This window comes from Oncorhynchus mykiss, chromosome 2 (assembly GCF_057628025.1).
Source record: "Oncorhynchus mykiss isolate SJ-2025 chromosome 2, ASM5762802v1, whole genome shotgun sequence".
NCBI classification, from domain to species: domain Eukaryota; kingdom Metazoa; phylum Chordata; class Actinopteri; order Salmoniformes; family Salmonidae; genus Oncorhynchus; species Oncorhynchus mykiss.
The window spans coordinates 70,065,304-70,088,266 of record NC_143023.1 but is presented as its reverse complement, the minus strand read 5'-3'; the positions used below and the strand labels follow the sequence as shown (position 1 = coordinate 70,088,266).

Sequence of the window (22,963 nt, the reverse complement as noted above, 5' to 3'; positions counted from 1 at the left end):
TTCACGATTCATTCAGGACTATCTTTAATCATGGTAGCATCCACATGAATGTAGACATGTTTAGATAAGTATTCTATTCTTATTTACAATAAAAGTGACTCCAAAATGACACAATACATTATTTATCATTCATTTCTCTTGGGCACAAAATAATCTTAGACACAACAAAAAAATAGGAAATGAATCCAAAAATGTTTTAGAGTCATAAACCTGATGTAATCATTACGTGCTAGGAATATGGAATCAAATACTTCACTTTTTGACTACTTAAATACACATATAAGTGCATTTGGCCCAATACTTTTGGTCCTCTAAATTGGGGGGACTATTTACAAAAAGCGCTGTAATTTCGAAACGGTTCACCCGACATGGATGAAAACACCCACAAATTAAAGCTGACTGTCTACTCCTTAGTTTTAGTTTGTTTTGTCTTTTTTGTTTTTCGCACCAAAGAAAACAAGTGATCGACATCTCGACAGCTAAAAACACATTTTTAATAAACAAGTACAAAACAAATTGGTTTAAACACATAACAAAACCTACTAATTATAAATGTATAAATTAATTGATAAGTAATAACACAAAAAATAAAAAATAATAATAGTCATTGTATCATTTCATTTCATGTGTCACTTTCCCAATACCTTTGGAGCTCAAAAAGTCTCAAGTTGTTCCCCTGTTTTACTCTGCACTTTTGGGGAAATAAATGTGTATGTTTATTTCTGTAGTCTGTGTATTTTATAATTTCCTTTAATATTATGTCAGGACCACAAGCTTTTCTGAGTTGCAGGGCCTGTATTTTTCCCGATTAGTTATTTTTGTGTTATTGGGGAATCCAACGGGTTCTGGTTGTATTTAATGGCTGATTCAAGATTTTTTTTTTTTTTTATAGATTTCTTTTTGTTTTGAATTTGAATGTCTTAATATTTCTTCAAAATGAGTGTTTCATAGGTCACCATTTTGGATTGCCAATTCTTCTCAGTGTGGTTTGTTTAAGCAGCAGTAGCGGTGCATGGTTAAAATCACTGGGGAAGCCAAGCCAGGGAAAAAAAGCCATATTACAACCTACAGTACCAGTCAAAAGTTTGGACACACCTGTTCATTCAAGGTTTTTTTTTTAATTTTCTATCATTTTATACATTGTAGAATAATAGTGAAGACATCAAAACTATGAAATAACAAATGGAATCATGTAGTAACCAAAAAAGTGTTAAACAAATCAAAATATATTTTATATTTGAGATTCTTCAAAGTAGCCACCCTTAGCCTTGATGACAGCTTTGCACACTCTTGGCATTCTCTCAACCAGCTTCACCTGGACTACTTTTCCAACAGTCTTGAAGGAGTTCCCACATATGATGAGCACTTGTTTGCTGATTTTCCTTCACTCTTTGGTCCAACTCATCCCAAACCATCTCAATTGAGTTGAGGTCGGGTAAATGAGTAGGCCAGATCATCTGATGCAGCACTCCATCCCTCTCCTTCTTGGTCAAATAGCCCTTACACAGCCTGGAGGTGTGTTGGGTCATTGTCCTGTTGAAAAACAAATGATAGTCCCACTAGGCACAATCCAGATGGCATGGCGTATCGCTGCAGAATGCTGTGGTAGCCATGCTGTGCCTTGAATTCTAAATAAATCACTGACAGTGTCACCAGCAAAGCATACCCACACCATCACACCTCCTTCTTCATGCTTCATGGCGGGAACAACACATGCGGAGATCATCCGTTCACCTACTCTGCTTCTCACAAATACACAGCTGTTATTGTTATTGGTGTCCTTTAGTAGTGGTTTTCTTTCCTTTCAAGTTCTTGACATTTTCTGATTGACTGACCTTCATGTTTTAAAGTAATGGACTGTTGTTTCTTTACTTATTTGAGCTGTTCTTGCCATAATATGGACTTGGTCTTTTACCAAATAGGGCTATCTTCTCTATGCCACCCCGACCTTGTCACAACACAACTGATTGTCTCAAAGAAATTCCACAAATGACCTTTTAACAAGGAACCTCATGAAGCTGGTTGAGAGAATGCCAAGAGTGTGTAAAGCTGTCATCAAGACAAAGGGTGGTTACTTTGAATAATCTTGAATAATTTGATTTGTTTAACACTTTTTTTGGTTTCTACATTATTCCATATATGTTATTTCATAGTTTTGATATCTTCACTATTGTAGAAACCAGAAACTACAATGTAGAAAATAGTAAAAATAAAGAAAAACCCTTGAATGAGTAGGTGTGCCTAGAATTTTGACTGGTACTGTATGTGTTGTGATAATTGTGTTGTTTGCTCTATAACCTGTTAGTTCATATTCCTTGACAACATGATATTTAGGCCTCAGGCCGAGGAAATAAGAAAACAAAGAGGGCAGAATAAATTCAACCACACCATTGTTTCATCACAAAACCCAAGAGCAACATCTGTCCAGTGTAGTCCACAAAACATATTACATGTAACAAACAGTTACATGTCTTACAGCATTGTCAAGCAAGTTAATGTTACTGACATTTTCGAGTTACTAGACAACTATTGGTTTAGAACCACAGGGAGTTACAGATTCAAATTAAACACTCTGCTTCCACTATTCCAGCACCATTTCAACTTCAACATTTCAACATCATTTAATTACCTATGCTTAGTCTAATACAGTAACAACTGAAAGATACCAAAAATGATTTAGTCCTACCAATGTAAGCTAAATATGATGTGGCTGTCCCTGTTAGCTACTGATTTCTGTGTGTGTGTGTGCGTGTGTGCAAGTAGAAAAAACATGTTGACTCACCCTACAGTACTTGTAGAGAATCGCCAATACCACCCTCCTCTTTCATGATGCTTAAATGTTCTATGACTCTGTCACACAGTACACGCTTTTAGTTTTTGTTGTCCTACCTGACAAAAATTCTTGCTTGCGAGCCTAACTTCCTTTCACGGGCAGTGATGCGCCAGGCAATTAGCCTCCTACATCTAGTTACATGTTGAACCTCCATACTCTCAGGCCAGGGGTACAATGTATGAACACATGGTTGGATTAGAATCACTGTTATAATCATTGGCCAATACAAAGAATTACGTTTTTAAAAGTCCTAATCCTTATCTCCATCCATGACTGATTTAGAGATGCAACAATTTTTTAAAAATTCTGTCAATGACGCTTAGCTTCAGATGTGATGTGATTGGTGTGAAACCACCAGGACCATTCACAGCTGTGCTCACTCAGTTCAGCTCAAAGTTGATTGGCTATTGTTTTATACTTTTTTGTCAAGGGAGGCCAAATGCTCGCCGTCTTCCTTTGCATTTGCACAGGGCGACAACAGTGTCCTACTCTTTTGGACCAGACTGCATCAGATAGATTGTCTAAACATACTGAGACAGGGGGTGCGCTGTTTCGTTTGTTCGGATGCTTTCTCCAGTGAGATACATTCAGCCTCTTGCGAATTGAAGGACATTTATGAAACACAGAAAGACAGAATACATAATGATTAACGACCCATGGTGTAATTCTTGGAACTCAAGTCATTTTGTTCACCCGACTTAGAATACCTCACAATTCAATACCGACCATATTATCTCCCAAGAGAATTCTCCTCCGTCATAGCCACGGCCGTTTACAACCCACCTCAAGCTGAAGGTGGGTTTACCCTCACGTGTTTACCCTAACAAAGCTGCTGGTCCAGATGGCATCCCTAGCCGCGTCCTCAGAGCATGCGCAGGCCACCTGGTTGGTGTGTTTATAGGCATATTCAATCTCTCCCTATCCCAGAAGGCAAAGGTAACTGAACTTCATGACGATCGCCCCGTAGCACTCACCTCTTTCATCATGAAGTGACTTGAGAGACTAATCAAGGATCATATCACCTCTACCTTACCTGTCACCCTAGACCCACTTCCATTTGCTTCCCACCCCAATAGATCCACAGACGATGTAAATGCCATCACTCTGCACACTGCTCTATCCATCTGGACAAGGGGAATACCTATGTAAGAATGCTGTTTATTGACTCTAGTTCAGCATTCAACACCATAGTAGCCTCCAAGCTCATCATTAAGCTTGAGGCCCTGAGTCTGAACCCTGCCCTGTGAAACTGGGCCCCCAGGTGTTAACGGTAGGAAACATCACCTCCACTCCGCAGATCCTCAACACTGGGGTCCCATAAGGGTGCGTGCTCAGCCCCCTCCTGTACTCCCTGTTCACCAATGACTGCGTGGCCAAGCACGCCTCCAACTCAATCATCAAGTTTGCAGACGACACAGCAGTAGTAGGCTTGAGTACCAACGATGACGAGACAGCATGCAGGGAGGAGGTGAGGGCTCTGGGAGTATGGTGCCTGGAAAACAACCTCTCACTCAATGTCAACAAAACAAAGGAGATGATCTTGGAATTCAGGAAACAGCAGAGGGTGCACCCCCCTAGCTACATCGACGGGACCGCAGTGGAGGAGGTGGAAATCTTCAAGTTCCTTAGCTTACACATCACTGCAAACTGAAATGGACCACTCACACAGACAGTGTGGTGAAGAAGGCGCAACAGAGCCTATTCAACCTCAGGAGGCTAAAGAAATGTGGCTTGTTACCTAAAACCCTCACAAATTTTTACAGATGCACAATAAAAAGCATCCTGTCGGGCTGTATCACCGCCTGGTACTGCAACTGCATCGCTCGCAAATGCAAGGCTCTCCAGAGGGTGGTGCGGTCTGCCCAACGCATTACCGGGGGCAAACTACCTGCCCTCCAGGAAACATGCAGCACCCGATGTCACAGGAAGGCCAAAAATATCATCAAGGACATCAACCACCCGAGCCGCTGCCTGTTCACCCCGCTATCATCCAGAAGGCAAGGTCAGTACAAGTGCATCAAAGCTGGGACCGAGAGGCTGAAAAACAGCTTCTATCTCAAGGCCATCAGACTGTTAAACAGCCATCACTAGCACGTTAGAGGCTGCTGCCTATAGGCATAGGCTAGGAATCACTGGTCACTTTAAGGAATGGAACACTAGTCACTTTAATAATGTTTACATATCTGGTATTACACATCTGATATGTATATACTGTATTCTATACTATTCTATGGTATCTTAGTCACTTAATAATGTTTACATATCTTGCATTACTCATCTCATCTCACTTAGTCCGTTCCGCTCTGACATTGTTCGTCCAAATGTAGATAGTCTTAATTCATTCCTACTTAGATTTGTGTGTATTGGGTATATGTTGTGTAATTTGTTAGATATTACTTGTTAGATATTACTGCACTGTCTGAACTAGAAGCAGAAGCATTTTGCTACATCCACAATAACATCTGCTTATCACGTATATGTGACCAACAAAATTATATTTTGATTTGATTTCATACATTATCTGAGCACTGACACTCCAGCTTCATCCTCCACTCAATAAGATGTAGTACCATGACCTAGCGTAATCAGTACCACTCTGTGTGTGTCTCTGACGAAGGAACATGGGTTTGGTATGGCATGGCCTCTACTAAATTATGTAAATCCCTCAAAGCGTTACAGATTCGGATACTAAGGATTAGATTGTTCATTTTGTGCATAGCTAATGCAATAATTAATTAAGGAGATGTTTGTGATTGAACCTTCTCTGTTTCACCCCTGTATTTTGTACCATCTATCTCTTAATTCACAGTTCAACCTGTTCAGACTGGGACAATGACAACATCCTGACTAAAAGCTGACAGGGAAACCATCAATGTGATTCACCCGACCAAATCTGTAGAAGCACACTCATATGCAATAGTGTGGAGCTCTGCCCCCCTTCACCCCCTCCACTGGTCCCACAGTATCTCAGATGATAGAGAGAGCAGGAATGCAGGAGTGAAGAGAGACAATAATCCTGCAACCTCAGTGGATGTTGCCTAACGCCTGCCAGTGCTTTGATCTTCACACTGCTGCCAAGGGGGCCAAGCAATTTCCTGAGCTCTTCTCAGAGGAAGTTTCCTGTAAATGCATGCATGCAAGCCTACCTACCCACCTGAACACAAATATTATATTTAATATGGTACAGGCTGCAGAGAAACAAATTCTCCTCATGAAAAGCCTCCATCACCCAAGAGGAAAGGGTGCATGTCAGAGAAACTCTATATGTTTGCAGTTTCACCTTCATAGCCACACCCTTGAGAGAGTCATTGGATCTGTTTCCAGGACAACTTCCATCAGACTTTCCTCTGGTTGTTGCCTAAGTATGTGAGCTATGTGAGTCAGCCATGTCAGGCTGCTGAGCAGTAATGTTGATAAGATATATAATACTCCCACGCCTGTCTCCCTGTCCTTCTGGTGATTGCCATGGAAAAACATTCTCATCTAACAGGGATGTTATTCACTCTTTAGTGACTGAAATTAACTGGTATCCTGAAATGCAAAATTCTTCCAAAACAAAGTGATATGATATTAGTTTACGTGTGATGTCTGACATCTCTAATTTGAAGAAACTACAGTAAACTACTGGGCAAATGCTACAGAGAGTTTCGAGGAGCCTATCTATCAGAAGCACGAGCACTAACAAAAACCTAGAGCCCTGTGATAGGTGGGAAACTGGAAGATGGGACAGGTGATGACATTCAGGAGATGTTTCTTTGAGATGCCTCTATTCATATCCTGCTGCCAAACAGACAATGGAGGGCGGTTCTCAGTCTCATCGTTGTGATTCCTGTTGCTGTATTCAGCAACTGCCACTCACACACTGTTGTGGTTTCTACCTGTTCACTGCCACCTCTCTGGTTATTCACATTTTCACATCCTCCTCAAAGATAATATTTATAAATTAGATTATTAACTTACTTAATTGGCAAAGTTGTCTCCACACCTTTTCTCTGATAAGATCTTATGGGGAACAGTATCTGAATATGCTCTACCTTTCCTGTAACTTACCGGAGCATATTATTACCACCACCACTACCTGAGCAAAAGTGAGTTTAGAATACTTGTAACAATAGTGCTGAAGACTCGTCAGGGTTAAAGGATTTCAGAAAGACACCAATGTTAGTGTGGCACAGCAAGCAGCAAGTGATTCATGAGATAAAACTTGTTTTCATTGAATGAAAGTGTATATTAGTACTGTAAATAGACATAGCCAAGCCATCTCCCAGTAAAAAGACGCACGGTGGATGATGCAGGTGGATCCTGTACAGGGCTCAGAGTTCTGAAGGAAGCAATGTGGAATGCTCTAGAACAGAGGTGTCAAACTCATTCCACGGAGGGCTGAGTGTCTGTGGGTTTTTGTTTTTCCTTTCAATTAACACCTGGCGTTCCTTACTAATTAGTGACCTTAGTTCATCAATCAAGAACAAGGCAGGAGTGAAAACTCATAGAAACTTGGCCTTCTGTGGAATGAGTTTGACACTTGCTCTAGAAGGGGGGGAGTAATGTTGTCAGACCAGCCTGTCCGCTCTGGGCCCTGCATTCCCTCAGCTCTCTGACTTCCACACCTCTCAGCAGGTTACCAGGCCGACCCGCTGACTCAGAGCAGCCTGGCTACCTACCTAGCATTCCTCTGGGCTTCACTCAAACGATTCCTGTATGGTATATCTATCTATCTGTCACACTCTCTATTTGGCTAGGTCAGGGTGTGATTTGGGTGGGCATTCTATGTTTTCTGTTTCTTTGTTTTTGGCCGAGTGGGGTTCCCAATCAGAGGCAGCTGTCTATCGTTGTCTCTGATTGGGGATCAGACTTAGGCAGCCCTTTTTCCCCACATTTAGGTTGTGGGATCTTGTCTTTGTTTGTTGAAATCTGAAGCGTTACGTTCGGTGTGCTGATTTTTTTTTGGTGGTGGTGCAACATTTAATGAAGAAAATGTACGCCACCACGCTGCACCTTGGTCCGGTCATTCTACCACTAACGATGGACGTAACAATATCGCTGTATCGAGTGCAAGGCAAGTTGCTGTTGAGGTCCCACATGTCTTTTACTGGAGGATTCAGATGTTTCTGAGTCAAGCATCAAAATAAAGAGACTTAACTCTGTGAGTAATGTTTGACAGTGATAGGTGACTCTAATATACTTTGTAGGAGGCAAACTAGGGCATAGAGACAGTGGTGAGAGAGAACTACTTATGGATGGACTAAAATCAGTCAGGTTGCCCAAAGGAGAATACAGGCTTGTACACACTCCTTCTTGTAATGTTTTTTTTTTTTTGTCTGGTTGAAATGCCAAGCATGCCACAGCATACAGAAGCTTGTTCAGCAGTTTAGGTCCCTTGAAGATAAAAAGTAGGTAGCTTATCTGATCGCTTCTTTGTTTTTTACTCATCCATAAATCTGCAACTTTTCAATGTGATTCATCATGACTGTGAGGAGTCAAGATTAATTTACATAACTTAAATCTTCTCCCGGGATGACCCACTGTATGTTCCATTCTGTTACAGAACTTACAGATATTCTTCATTTGCACTGACCTATTTCCTTGACCATCGACTTTAAAAAGTGCCAAACATGAATGGTGAAAACAAGTCTTATTCTTGAAATTTGAGTGCTGTAACTGGAATGTGAAATGTCACCATGGTTACCTGACTGAAAGGGCTGTTTGTTCTCCAGTTCAATCAATCAAATGTATTTATAAAGCCCTTTTTTACATCAGCCAATGTCACAAAGTGCTATACAGAAATCCAGCCTGAAACCCCAAACCGCAAGCAATGCAGGTGATAAACTCCCAAGAAAGGCAGGAACCTAGGAAGAAACCTAGAGAGAAACCAGGCTCTGGGGGGTGGCCAGTCCTCTTCTGGCTATGCCGGGTGGCGATTATAACAGTACATGTTCATAGATGACCAGCAGGGCCAAATAATAATAATCACAGTGGTTGTAGAGGGTCAGCACCTCAGGTTAAATGTCAGTTGGCTTTTCATAGCCGAGCATTCAGTTCGACAGCAGGTGCGGTAGGGAAAGAGTCAAAAACAGCAGTTCCGGGACAAAGTAGCACATCCAGTGAACTAGTCAGGGTTCCATAGCTGTAGGCAGAAACATTTGAAACTGGAGCAGCAGCAATACCAGGTGGACTGGGGACAGCAAGGAGTCATCAGGTCAGGTAGTCCTGAGACATGGTCCCAGGGATTCAGTTAGTGCTGAACACAGCTGCTAGAATCTTGAATAGAACCAAAAAATTTGATCATATTGCTATAGTGCTAGCCTCTACACTGTCTTCCTGTTAAGGCTAGGGCTGGTTTTACTGCTAACGTACAAAGCATTACATGGGCTTGCTTCTATCCATCTCTCCGATTTGGTCCAGCAGTACATAAATACACAGACCCTACAGTCACAAGATGCAGGCCTACTTATTGTTGACCCTCCGGCTAGACAGTGACCTCCGACACAATCTACGATGCGGTCGAGATGCTTGCTGGATTCATCGTGCTGGCATCTTCCTGGGGTCCTGCTGCTCCATAAGTGTACTTTCTGATTTGCTGAAGTACAAAAGGCTTGCCTCCCTCATCAGTGGCTCCACTTCTGTTGAGCGATGTGCCAGAGACCCACTTGGGTCAATCAGGCAAGCTGCTGCAGGGGTTAGATCAAAGTTGGCTGCCTGAGGATTCAGTTTGCATGCAAAGTACTCACGCAGTGACTTCAGGAGGACCTGTGCCAACTGTTTTGCAACAGTAGTTGACTGCAAGTCTGCCTCAAGAATGCACGGCACCACATCAGACAGCGACTGGCTGTCAGTTTGAAGTTGGTTGGTGTGGATCGCGAATGGCTCCAGCAACTTCACAAGCTGTTCTAGCTTGGCCCAGTTAGGTTTCAAGCTCACCCTCAGATTTCTTCCCTGTTAGCTAGTGATAGTGATGCACAAGATGAGCCTATTTGAAACACTGGCATCTACTGCCAGCATTTACCTGCCAGATTCAGAAGCTTGAAAACCCCATTTTATTTTTTCCCAAAGTTTAGAAGAATTAAACTAAAACTAATTTATTTGGTTCAGTATAGTTTTAGCTGTTCAACTGTTTTTATTTTTATTTCAGTTTACAAAATTGTTTTTCAAATTGTTTTTATTTTAGTTTCAGTTTTTGTTTACTATAATAACCTTGGCGCACACACGTGCACACACACACGCAAATTAGTTGGCTGTGAACTGATAGATTTGTGAAGACATTTTGTATTGCTTATGTTTTTGCTGTTGTTGCAGCTGTTTATGTTAACACTATTTGAAGGGGTTAGTCAGTGATACATGTTTAATATTACATAACATGTCAAATGTGCCATGATTTTCCCTCTCTTTCTGTCAGGTAAAGGTACTTAATTCTTTTTACAGGTACTACTATAATCAAAGAAAAGGCATTGGATTGGTGTAAACATGGGCAAGAGGGTTTTCTTCCACCATAGATCTTGCACCAGTCTGTCTAGGTGCTTATTCTTTAAATCCAAGTTACATAAGGATTGATTTATAATTTAAACCTAACCATGTCCTGGCCAGTTGTATGGAGTCCTCTATTGGACAAAAACCTGTATTAGCATGGGCAGCGCCATTGAGGACTTTTACCATTTTGATTTAGTCAACTGGGCGGGACTTCCAACTTCATTGGCTAATCCCTCCTGATGACCTGGTTGGCATGACATGATGACCCGGTTGGAGTCGTGACAGAAGGGATCAGCCAATGAATTTTACTTGTGAAAAATAACATTTACTATTTCAAGATGGAGATGGCCTTAATGGCGCTGCCCATCCTCTCACAGACACCATCATGACACATATACAGAGCTGTTATGTCTAGCCAAGTCTATGGTCATGGCCCGTTACCTTATGTTTTACTGCCCCCCAGTGTCAAGGAGGGACTACCCCCCCCCCCCCCCCCCCCCCCCCAAGGAAACTACAGGGATACAACACATAAATAGCTCCTAGCTTCCCATGCATAGGCTACTTTCTATCCCAAACACCAAAACTAAATAATATAAAAACGAAATTTAAATGTTTTTTACTGAGCTACAGTTCACATAAGGAAATCAGTCATTTCAAAAAATGTGTTAGGTCCTAATCTATGGATTTCACACGACTGGGCAGGAGCACAGCCATGGGTGGGCCTGGAAGGGCATAGGCCCACCCACTTGGGAGCAAGGCCCAGCCAATCAGAATGAGGTTTTTACCCACCAAAGGGCTTTATTACAGACAGAAACCGTCCTCGGTTTTATAAGCTGTTTGGGTGGCTGGTCTCAGACGATCCAGCAGGTGAAGAAGCCGGATGTGGAGGTCCTGGTTGGTCCTGGTCTGCTATTGTGAGGCCGGTTGGACTTACTGCCAAATTCTCTAAAATGACGTTGGAGGCGGCTTATGGTAGAGAAAGGAACATTCAATTATCTGGCAACATTCCTCCAGTCAACATGCAGGGTAGCCAGGGTAGCCTAGTGGTTAGAGCGTTGAACTAGTAACCGCAAGGTTGCAAGTTCAAATCACTGAGCTGACAAGGTACAAATCGGTCGTTCTGCCCCTGAACAGGCAGTTAAGCCACTACACTGTCATTGAAAATAAGAATTTGTTCAGTTGACTTGCCTAGTTAAATAAAGGTTAAAAAAATATTTTAAAAATAAAAAAATTGCAGGCTCCCTCAACTTCCGACATCTGTGGCATTGTGTTGTGTGACACAACTGCACATTTTAGTGGCCTTTTATTGTCCCCAGCACAAGGTGCACCTGTGTAATGATCATGCTGTTTAATCAGCTTCTTGATATGCCACCTGTCAAGTGGATGGATTATCTTGGCATAGGAGAAATGGTCAATAACAGGGATGTAAACAAATTTGTGCACACAATTTGAGATGGAACATTTCTGGGATCTTATGTTTCAGCTCATGAAACATGGGACCAACACATTTTGTGTTTCTATTTTTGTTCAGTATAAGATAAATATTGTATGTATTTCACAACTACCGTTTTCCTGGTAATTGTCAATCTTTCGTTTCCTACTGGTCTTGCCCTAAAGAGTCTGTTGTCCAAATGCTTGCTGAATAGTGAGTGTGCAGGGCATTATTTGTGAAATGGGATGACGCTGGTACTAAGGTGCAGCCCATGCAGATTAAACATTAACATAGGTGAAGATTAACTATGAACTCTAAATACTGTTCCCCCCCGCACATACATTACACATAATCATAAGGACAGTGTCAGTGTGGGATAAATTAATTCAATAGGCAGACAGCGACTATGGCGGCTAGGATAGGAGGCAGTGTTCTGGTGACAGGGTCTAACCGGGGAATCGGTCTAGAGCTAGTCCGTCAGCTGGCAGAGTCCACCAGTGCTCCAGCCCAGATCTTTGCCGCGTGTCGAGATCTATATGGAGCTCAGGTAGTCCACAGCCTCTAAGGCCAGTTTACAGAAAGTAGCAAAGTATCAGAGAGCTCCAGAGCCTAATGCATGGCACAGAGTATGTAGAGGTTGGCAACAATAGAAAACTGAGCATGGTTTCTGTTTTATGTAGCAAGATATTTGAGTTAAATATAATACGTAGATTCTCTCATTAAGTACTGTACATTTGTTGTGTATTTGAATTGGAAAGATTCATTAGCACGTGACTTTGTATATCCACTTAATTCTCTATGGAAATTGTTGGAGTGAATCAAGATCCTAGAATTTAGCCTGCCCTGACCCAACACATTTGCTCCTTCTTCAAGGCACTGAAGGAGCTGGCGCAGAGGCATCCCCAACTGCTCACTATTGTGAGATTGGGTAAGGGTTTCTGCTACTTTGGCTTTATGAAAACACAAAAACAAATGTTTACCTCTATTGCAATTTCAATGAACATGTTGTAAAATAAAATGTCCAATAGCCCAAATGTCCCATGTTGAGGCTTATATTTTGCATATTGTGACCTGCCATAAAAATACACAGTGTCACGACTTCCACCGAAGTCGGTTCCTCTCCTTGTTCGGGCGGCGCTCGGCGGTCTTCTAGCCATCATCGATCCACTTTTCATTTTCCTTTTGTTTTGTCTTGTCTTCCAACACACCTGGTCTCATTTCCCTCATTACATGTTGTGTATTTAACCCTCTGTTCCCCCCATGTCTTTGTGCGGAATTGTTTATTGTAAGTGCATGTGCACATTTTCTCTGGTGCACAACGGGTTTTGTACCTATTTGTTTGTTGTTCTGGTTCCGGTGGTTTTATGAAAAAAACTGCTCCGTTGATTACCCAGTTTTGCTCTCCTGCGCCTAACTTCCTGCGCCTAACGCCAGTTACGCACTCCCTTACACACAGAGATAACACAAGAGACAACTTGGTGCAAAAAATGTATTTCTTATAGGGTGACAACAAGAGCAGAGTGAGCTATACTTCCTTCCTAAACGTCTACATTTAAAAAATGTTGTGTTGACAGACGTTGCAGACCCAGTCAGTATATCCGAGGCCTCCAGGGTAGTCGGTGATAAACTGATTGACGGCAGCCTGAATCTGATCATTAACAACGCTGCCATTAATGGCTCTGCCGTGAACAACGGGAATAACCCCCCTGGCACACTGGCAGTGACGGGCAAGAAGGAGATGGTGGATTTGTTTGTCACCAACGCAGTGGGACCCATGCTCATCGCTAAGGTCGATACTGTACATGCACTATTACATGAAGTGCTTCAGAAGACTAGGCTTTTGTTTTACTGTTTCATTGTTTACTTACTCCCTTCTCAGGAATGTTGTTAAGTTGTACTTTGAGTTCTCTGCTCTCTATAAATCTCTCAATGAATACATGCGACACATTTTTGGGGGGGATCAATTCCTAAAGGGCAAAGGTGTATGAAAAAGTTACAAGATCCAGATCTTTGATGTATTGACACTGAGATTAAGAAAATGACTTCTTTATCTGTCCTTTCTTGCAGGAGTTCAGGTCATACCTGCAGAAGGCAGCTGACCAATCAGGTCCTGTGACAACAGGGATGTCCTGTAGCAGGGCAGCCATCATCAACATCTCCACTCTGCTGTCCTCGGTTGAGAAGTGTCGTGAGACTTTCTCCATGGCCCCTATGTATCCTTACAGAGCCAGCAAGGTATGCCACCATCAGTAGGCCTACTTCTAATTTGATCCTTAACACTCTTCTGGCTGGTAGTGGAACATGCTGAATAAGGAAGATGTGGATAAAGTGATTTATTTTGTCCTATTCTCCACTAGGCAGCACTGAACATGCTGACATGTTGCCTGGCAGAGGACTTCCAGAGGGATGGGATTCTGGTCATGGCCATTCACCCTGGCTGGGTGAAAACTGACATGGGAGGCCCAAATGTGAGTAGAATGAGGTAGGACTAGAGGTAGGACTAGAGTCATAGCAGAATGGCACAGATCTAAAACTGTTTGTCTGTGATGGGTTTCTGTTCGACAGGCACCGGTGACGACTGAGGACAGTGCCAAAGGCATTCTGCATGTGATGTCAACCCTCACAGAGAAGCACAATGGCAGCCTTATGGACTGGGAAGGGAATGGTATCCCATGGTGATGTTCCAGGCCAATGGTCCAGTCTCTGGGACCAATAGACTTAGACTTCTGAGTTCTGTGAAAAATCTCTTAGTATGACTGAATGTTTTTTTGTCTTCCTAAAGGCGAGTTTGTAATCTGTAATTTCATTTTTCATTCGGATTCAATTTCTTAACTCAATAAACTGACTGCAAGACTCTCATTGATCATTTGTAATCCTCTAAAAACAGTTTATCATTATTCGGGACACAAAACAAAATGTGCCAACAGCATTTATCATATTTGTTCATACAAAATCATTATCTGGCAACATTCCTCCAGTCAGCATGCAGGGTAGCCTAGTGGTTAGAGTGTTGGACTAGTAACCAGAAGGTTGCAAGTTCAAATCACTGAGCTGAGAAGGTACAAATTGGTCGTTCTGCCCCTGAACAGGCAGTTAAGCCACTACGCCGTCATTGAAAATAAGAATTTGTTCACTTGACTTGCCTAGTTAAATAAAGGTTAAAAAAATATTTAAAAAATAAAAAAATTGCAGGCTCCCTCAACTTCTGACATCTGTGGCATTGTGTTGTGTGACACAACTGCACATTTTAGAGTGGCCTTTTATTGTCCCCAGCACAAGGTGCATCTGTGTAATGATCATGCTGTTTAATCAGCTTCTTGATATGCCACACCTGTCAAGTGGATGGATTATCTTGGCATAGGAGAAATGCTCAATAACAGGGATGTAAACAAATTTGTGCACACAATTTGAGATGGAACATTTTTGGGATCTTATGTTTCAGCTCATGAAACATGGGACCAACACATTTTGTGTTTCTATTTTTGTTCAGTATAAAATAAATATTTTATGTATTTCACAACTACCGTTTTCCTGGTAATTGTCAATCTTTTGTTTCCTACTGGTCTTGCCCTAAAGAGTCTGTTGTCCAAATGCTTGCTGAATAGTGAGTGTGCAGGGCATTATTTGTGAAATGGGATGACGCTAGTACTAAGGTGCAGCCCATGCAGATTAAACATTAACATAGGTGAAGATTAACTATGAACTCTAAATACTGTTCCCCCCCGCACATACATTACACATAATCATAAGGACAGTGTCAGTGTGGGATAAATTAATTCAATAGGCAGACAGCGACTATGGCGGCTAGGATAGGAGGCAGTGTTCTGGTGACAGGGTCTAACCGGGGAATCGGTCTAGAGCTAGTTCGTCAGCTGGCAGAGTCCACCAGTGCTCCAGCCCAGATCTTTGCCGGGTGTCGAGATCTATATGGAGCTCAGGTAGTCCACAGCCTCTAAGGCCAGTTTACAGAAAGTAGCAAAGTATCAGAGAGCTCCAGAGCCTAATGCATGGCACAGAGTATGTAGAGGTTGGCAACAATAGAAAACTGAGCATGGTTTCTGTTTTATGTAGCAAGATATTTGAGTTAAATATAATACGTAGATTCTCTCATTAAGTACTGTACATTTGTTGTGTATTTGAATTGGAAAGATTCATTAGCACGTGACTTTGTATATGCACTTAATTCTCTATGGAAATTGTTGGAGTGAATCAAGATCCTAGAATTTAGCCTGCCCTGACCCAACACATTTGCTCCTTCTTCAAGGCACTGAAGGAGCTGGCGCAGAGGCATCCCCAACTGCTCACTATTGTGAGATTGGGTAAGGGTTTCTGCTACTTTGGCTTTATGAAAACACTAAAACAAATGTTTACCTCTATTGCAATTTCAATGAACATGTTGTAAAATAAAATGTCCAATAGCCCAAATGTCCCATGTTGAGGCTTATATTTTGCATATTGTGACCTGCCATAAAAATACACAGTGTCACGACTTCCACCGAAGTCGGTTCCTCTCCTTGTTCGGGCGGCGCTCGGCGGTCTTCTAGCCATCATCGATCCACTTTTCATTTTCCTTTTGTTTTGTCTTGTCTTCCAACACACCTGGTCTCATTTCCCTCATTACATGTTGTGTATTTAACCCTCTGTTCCCCCCATGTCTTTGTGCGGAATTGTTTATTGTAAGTGCATGTGCACATTTTCTCTGGTGCGCAACGGGTTTTGTACCTATTTGTTTGTTGTTCTGGTTCCGGTGGTTTTATGAAAAAAACTGCTCCGTTGATTACCCAGTTTTGCTCTCCTGCGCCTAACCTCCCTGCCGCCAGTTACGCACTCCCTTACACACAGAGATAACACAAGAGACAACTTGGTGCAAAAAAATGTATTTCTTATAGGGTGACAACAAGAGCAGAGTGAGCTATACTTCCTTCCTAAACGTCTACATTTAAAAAATGTTGTGTTGACAGACGTTGCAGACCCAGTCAGTATATCCGAGGCCTCCAGGGTAGTCGGTGATAAACTGATTGACGGCAGCCTGAATCTGATCATTAACAACGCTGCCATTAATGGCTCTGCCGTGAACAACGGGGATAACCCCTCTGGCACACTGGCAGTGACGGGCAAGAAGGAGATGGTGGATTTGTTTGTCACCAACGCAGTGGGACCCATGCTCATCGCTAAGGTCGATACTGTACATGCACTATTACATGAAGTGCTTCAGAAGACTAGGCTTTTGTTTTACTGTTTCATTGTTTACTTACTCCCTTCTCAGGAATGTTGTTAAGTTGTACTTTGAGTTCTCTGCTCTCTATAAATCTCTCAATGAATACATGCTACACATTTTTGGGGGGGATCAATTCCTAAAGGGCAAAGGTGTATGAAAAAGTTACAAGATCCAGATCTTTGATGTATTGACACTGAGATTAAGAAAATGACTTCTTTATCTGTCCTTTCTTGCAGGAGTTCAGGTCATACCTGCAGAAGGCAGCTGACCAATCAGGTCCTGTGACAACAGGGATGTCCTGTAGCAGGGCAGCCATCATCAACATCTCCACTCTGCTGTCCTCGGTTGAGAAGTGTCGTGAGACTTTCTCCATGGCCCCTATGTATCCTTACAGAGCCAGCAAGGTATGCCACCATCAGTAGGCCTACTTCTAATTTGATCCTTAACACTCTTCTGGCTGGTAGTGGAACATGCTGAATAAGGAAGATGTGGATAAAGTGATTTATTTTGTCCTATTCTCCACTAGGCAGCACTGAACATGCTGACATGTTGCCTGGCAGAGGACTTCCAGAGGGATGGGATTCTGGTCATGGCCATTCACCCTGGCTGGGTGAAAACTGACATGGGAGGCCCAAATGTGAGTAGAATGAGGTAGGACTAGAGGTAGGACTAGAGTCATAGCAGAATGGCACAGATCTAAAACTGTTTGTCTGTGATGGGTTTCTGTTCGACAGGCACCGGTGACGACTGAGGACAGTGCCAAAGGCATTCTGCATGTGATGTCAACCCTCACAGAGAAGCACAATGGCAGCCTTATGGACTGGGAAGGGAATGGTATCCCATGGTGATGTTCCAGGCCAATGGTCCAGTCTCTGGGACCAATAGACTTAGACTTCTGAGTTCTGTGAAAAATCTCTTAGTATGACTGAATGTTTTTTTGTCTTCCTAAAGGCGAGTTTGTAATCTGTAATTTCATTTTTCATTCGGATTCAATTTCTTAACTCAATAAACTGACTGCAAGACTCTCATTGATCATTTGTAATCCTCTAAAAACAGTTTATCATTATTCGGGACACAAAACAAAATGTGCCAACAGCATTTATCATATTTGTTCATACAATAACTTGTCACTTTACTTTGTAGGACTTATCCAAAAGATGCACTCGTTATGACTATATAAGAACTGTTAAACTAATGGGCAAAATGATGAGCCATCCTAAAGTTGAGCATAATGGAAATAGATGTGTGTTTTCCTGCAACTGTCCCTGTGATGGGCATCACTCTATCACATTAGATCAGTGGCAGAATGAAACGAAAAACAGAGGAAAATATGGAAGGACTAACCGCTCAATTCAACATCGATTCCACGTTGATTCAACATAATGTCATTGAAATGACGTGGAAACAACGTTGATTCAACGAGTGTGTGCCCAGTGGGGATGGGTGAAAGACAGATGATGGAAACATAAAGAGGTGATGCAGATTGACATATTTGCATTATTTTTTTTTATGTTGATTTATCGACACCCCTACTCCTCGTACAACGCTGTGTACAACACTGGGTACTACTCCCATCACAGAACAGAGCAAACTGGCTCTAACCAGAATAGAAAGAGGAGTGGGAGACCCCAGTGCACAACTGAGCAAGAGGACAAGTACATTAGAGTGTCTAGTTTGAGAAACAGACGCCTCAGAAGAAACAAAAGTCCTCAACTGGCAGCTTCATTAAATAGTACCCGCAAAACACCAGTCTCAACGTCAACAGTAAAGAGGCAACTCCAGGATGCTGGCCTTCTAGGTAGAGTTCCTCTGTCCAGTGTCTGTGTTCTTTTGCCCATCTTAATATTTTATTTTTATTGGCCAGTCTGAGATATGGCTTTTTCTTTGCAACTCTGCCTAGAAGGCCAGTATCCCGGAGTCGCCTCTTCACTGTTGACGTTAAGACTGGTGTTTTGCAGGTACTATTTAATGAAGCTGCCAGTTGAGGACTTGTGAGGCATCTGTTTCTCAAACTAGACACTCTAATGTACTTGTCCTCTTGCTCAGTTGTGCACCAGGGCCTCCCACTCCTCTTTCTATTCTGGTTAGAGACAGTTTGCTCTGTTCTGTGAAGGGAGTAGTATACATCGTTGTACGGGATCTTCAGTTTCTTTGCAATTTCTCGTATGGAATAGCCTTCATTTCTCAGAACAAGAATAGACGGACGAGTTTCAGAAGAAAGTACGTTTCTGGCCATTTTGAGCCTGTAATCGAACCCACAAATGCTGATGCTCCAGATACTCAACTAGTCTAAAGAAGGCCAGTGTTATTGCTTCTTTAATCAGCATAACAGTTTTCAGCTGTGCTAATATAATTGCAGAAGGGTTTTCTAATGATCACGTAGCCTTTTAAAATTATACATTTGGATTAGCTAACACAACATGCCATTGAACACAGGAGTGATGGTTGCTGATAATGGGCCTCTGTACACCTATGTAGATATTCCATAAAACAATCTGCCATTTCCAGCTACAATAATAATTTACAACATTAACAATGTCTACACTATCAATTTGATGTTATTTTAATGGACAAAAACAAGGACATTTCTAAGTGACCCCAAACTTTTAAATGGTAGTGTGTATATATATATATATAAAGTTTATAGATCTAACTTCATTAGATGATATATAGAACTTTTTCTAAATGACAAAATATTAGATCAGTGTGCCCCAAAATCATTTTGTTGGAGTGACAAAAAAAGTTTATATGAGACAAATGACATTTTTAGTTAGACAAGTGTCATCCAGGGAAAGTATTGAAAATAAATGTCTAACATTCTAGGAGGGGAGCATTTAACCCTGGGGGTGTTTAAACCCAAGCCCTACACTTTGTTATGGCTTTCCATTTTACTGTGTTAACTAGGTGGCAACTGAAAAATGTGACTGTTTTTCTGTCCCACGGTCCTGTTGTTTAATCATTAGCTCACTGGTTTTGGGTGGTTCTGAGCCAGCCTTGGATATTCCAGTTGGAATCGGCCAGTGGAAGAAACTGGACTGACAGTGCCCCACCTCCCCCCGACTTTCGGTGTTGCACTCTCGTTGTCCAATTGTTTTTGGCCGAGTTTCTCTATATTAGGAGGGCTTTCATGGAAGAGAAAGGGTGACCGCCTGTCTTCCAACCTCCCACATGAACAAACTAACATTCAGAAAGGAATCTCTCACCCAGGGAATCTGTGCTATGTCTAAGGGAATCTGTTTTGTATCCATGAAAACTGTATCTGAAGATAGTATTATGCACCATTACTTGTAGGGTCAGCTTCCCGCCTCTACCATGTTCAAAAAAATAAATAATCCTGGATCATTCCGTGGTTCAGCTGTGGAATGTTTGTTTTAGGTTACTTACAGCCATCAACCAATCAAGACCTTGAACTTTTTCTGTTTTGCAAGCCTATTGATTCCTTGATCAAATGATAACAGTGTGTGTATAATTTGCCTGAGACCAAGAAAGTCAACTATCGCTCCTGGATAGGAAGCTAGGTTAGTGCCCTCTAAACTCGTCACCAGTGGAGTAGTTGTCACGGCTGGATAGGTGTGTAGCGAGGAATCAGGCGCAGAGAAGTCCAGGGGAAATATGCACTTTAATGCGGCACCAAAATGAAATGCGCAAACCACTGACCAACCCAAAACAACGGGTAACAAGGTCCAACGACACACCGTGAACAAAAAAAAATAAAATAAAAATTAATCCCGCACAACAAAGGGGCGGGTTCCACACGCTAAATAGGGAAGCAAATCAAGCACACATAAAATAGGAACAGGTGTAACAAATGAGACAAAACTAACCGAAAAGGAAAAGGGATCGGTGACGACGACCGCCGAGCACCACCCGAACAGGCGGGGGAGCCAACTTCGGCGGGATTCATGACAGTAGTACTATTTTTTTTTAAATGCGGGAGCGCCAAAAAAATTCTCGATCAGCCTATTGAATATTATTATATAATATGGAGTTATTATATGGAAATATTATATAAATATTTTTACCTGTTGTATTCTCAACTTGAAAATGCTACCTCACACTCCGGCAGCACAACATCCCTGCTCGTCACTAAACTCAGGGCCCTGGGTGTGATAATCTTTCCGAACATTTTTCTATAGGAAGTTAAGCCCCGGAATTTTGGGAATGTTGCTTAAATTCATCAAAAAAAATGCTTATAACAGTGAACCTTTTTTGTGGGATACACATAAGGCAATTCTAGGTCTTGTGGCAAATTTAGGTTAAACTATCTCCAATTCAATGGAATCACGTGTACAGCTGATTCTCAAGATCTTGCACACTAATGAGATGCTATTGAGCCCACACTACTACACTGTTTGAACCAATGACTACATGCTTTCTGGTAAGTTTTGATTACAATACAGGGTGGGGTGAATATATTTTTTGTGACATACATGATTTTTTGTTAACTAGTAAATACAAACCTACAGCAAAATGTGTCACACCCTGATCTGTTTCACCTGTCCTTGTGATTGTCTCCACCCCCTCCAGGTGTTGTTTATTTTCCCCAGTGTATTTATCCCTGTGTTTCCTGTCTCTCTGTGCCAGTTTGTCTTGTATGTTTCCAAATCAACCAGAGGTTTTCCTGTTCTCCTGCTTTTGACATTCTCCTTTTTCTAGTCCTCACAGTTTTGACCCTTGCCTGTTTCTGGACTTTGTACCTGCCTGCCTGACCATTCTGCCTGCCTTGACCACGAGCCTGTCTGCCGCTCTGTACCTCCTGGACTCTGATCTGGTTTTGCCCTTTTTGCCTGTCCATGACCATTGTCTTGCCTACCCCTTTGGATTAATAAACATTGTAAGACTCCAACCATCTGCCTCCTGTGTCTGCATTTGGTTCTCGCCTTGATAAAGTGGCTAACTCTTTTCTTTTTTTTTTTTTTTTTCAATTTAAAGTTTTATTAAGTTTTCTTGTTTTTCAATCAACCAACAGAACGCATTCCACATTCACAGATGTGACAGGCTTTAAAAAAATACAAAATAAAAAAATAATACTTTTGAAAAAATAAAAATACAATTAAAATGAATGATAAAGTCAAATAAAAGCATTTATTTTAATCTATACATTTTCCTTGGTACATACATACATACATACACACGTACGTACGTACGTACATACATACGCACATATACATACACACACACACGTACTCAAACTAAATTAAAAAATAATAATAATAATAAAAATAAAAAAACATAACACTTGCAGCAGCACTATCAAGGTTCTTATCAGCTATTTCAAGCATTCGCTGAGACGACGGTCCAATAGTTTGTTTTTAGGTTTTACAGTACCTTACACAACATGTATCTGCGCATTTCCCTAGTCACCCCGTTCACTCTGTCCAGTTTGAAATATAGTTGAATAGTGGAGACCAGAGTCTATCAAACTTGGGCTGTCTCTTGTGGAGGTCATAAGTGAGCTTTTCAAGAGGAAGAAAGTCAACAATCTGGTCAATCCACATTTTAAATGTAGGAGGGGTATTAGAGGCCCACAATAGAAGAATACATTTCTTAGCAAAGTATGTAATAGTCATAAGCAAATTTTCTCTGTCAGGATCAAGAACAAAGTCCTGCTGGGCATTAAGAAGATAGATACACGGGGTCATATCAAACTGTACATCTAGTATTTTCTGTGCAGCAGTATGTACAGATTGCCAGAATCTGGCAATCTCCCTACAGCTCCAAAATACATGCATATAGGTTCCACTTTCAGAGGTACATCTTTTACAGTTAGGAGACATATATGTTTTCATTCTATGGAGTCTCAAAGGAGTATAATAAAATTTGTACACAAATTTGTAATTAGATTCTTTCATTTTTACACTGGTAGAGGAGCAGTATACCCTGTCGCAAACCTCCGCCCATAACTCATTACTGATAGTCAGACCAAGGTCCTTTTCCCAGATTATTTTCAAAGGAGTAAAGGAGGAGCTTCCTTTCTCAGAAAGGAGTCTATAGATGTAAGATATTTAGCCTTTAA

At 41.6% G+C, this 22,963-nt stretch overlaps 2 protein-coding genes and 1 long non-coding RNA gene across 5 annotated transcripts; all 3 read left to right on the top strand.

Moving 5' to 3' along the window:
- The first annotated feature begins 12,043 nt into the window (after positions 1-12,043).
- Positions 12,044-14,585, top strand: zgc:158868 (SDR family oxidoreductase). Of its 2 annotated transcripts, none has more exons than XM_021570364.3 (6): positions 12,044-12,276; positions 12,603-12,657; positions 13,304-13,518; positions 13,797-13,964; positions 14,087-14,197; positions 14,295-14,585. In XM_021570364.3, the coding sequence occupies exons 1-6, from the start codon at positions 12,136-12,138 to the stop codon at positions 14,406-14,408; spliced, it is 804 nt and encodes a 267-aa protein (XP_021426039.1). In that variant the 5' UTR covers positions 12,044-12,135; the 3' UTR covers positions 14,409-14,585. The 2 variants fall into 2 exon arrangements, with proteins under 2 accessions (XP_021426039.1, XP_036810547.1); XM_036954652.2 differs by lacking the exon at positions 12,044-12,276 and adding an exon at positions 12,289-12,355.
- Positions 14,586-15,448: 863 nt separating this feature from the next.
- Positions 15,449-17,975, top strand: LOC118941470 (uncharacterized). 2 transcript variants are annotated; one of them, XM_036954645.2, is made up of 6 exons: positions 15,449-15,667; positions 15,994-16,048; positions 16,691-16,905; positions 17,184-17,351; positions 17,474-17,584; positions 17,682-17,975. In XM_036954645.2, exons 1-6 carry the CDS (start codon positions 15,527-15,529, stop codon positions 17,793-17,795), a joined length of 804 nt encoding a protein of 267 aa, XP_036810540.1. In that variant the 5' UTR covers positions 15,449-15,526; the 3' UTR covers positions 17,796-17,975. The 2 variants fall into 2 exon arrangements, with proteins under 2 accessions (XP_036810540.1, XP_090062491.1); XM_090206365.1 differs by lacking the exon at positions 15,449-15,667 and adding an exon at positions 15,700-15,746.
- Positions 17,976-21,051: 3,076 nt separating this feature from the next.
- LOC149985213 (uncharacterized) lies at positions 21,052-21,790 on the top strand. The gene is made up of 2 exons (XR_016490400.1): positions 21,052-21,325; positions 21,604-21,790. It is a non-coding gene; the product is annotated as an uncharacterized LOC149985213 (long non-coding RNA).
- The last annotated feature ends 1,173 nt before the right edge of the window (positions 21,791-22,963 follow it).

What these genes read in the sequence shown, in the direction of transcription:
- zgc:158868 (XM_021570364.3), top strand. Translation starts at nt 12,136, where the DNA reads ATGGCGGCTAGGATAGGAGGCAGTGTTCTGGTGACAGGGTCTAACCGG. An exon ending in GCTCACTATTGTGAGATTGG is followed by an intron (nt 12,658 to 13,303) that starts GTAAGGGTTTCT and finishes TTGTGTTGACAG; the next exon opens with ACGTTGCAGACCCAGTCAGT. An exon ending in GACCCATGCTCATCGCTAAG is followed by an intron (nt 13,519 to 13,796) that starts GTCGATACTGTA and finishes CCTTTCTTGCAG; the next exon opens with GAGTTCAGGTCATACCTGCA.
- LOC118941470 (XM_036954645.2), top strand. Translation starts at nt 15,527, where the DNA reads ATGGCGGCTAGGATAGGAGGCAGTGTTCTGGTGACAGGGTCTAACCGG. An exon ending in GACCCATGCTCATCGCTAAG is followed by an intron (nt 16,906 to 17,183) that starts GTCGATACTGTA and finishes CCTTTCTTGCAG; the next exon opens with GAGTTCAGGTCATACCTGCA. An exon ending in CTGACATGGGAGGCCCAAAT is followed by an intron (nt 17,585 to 17,681) that starts GTGAGTAGAATG and finishes TCTGTTCGACAG; the next exon opens with GCACCGGTGACGACTGAGGA.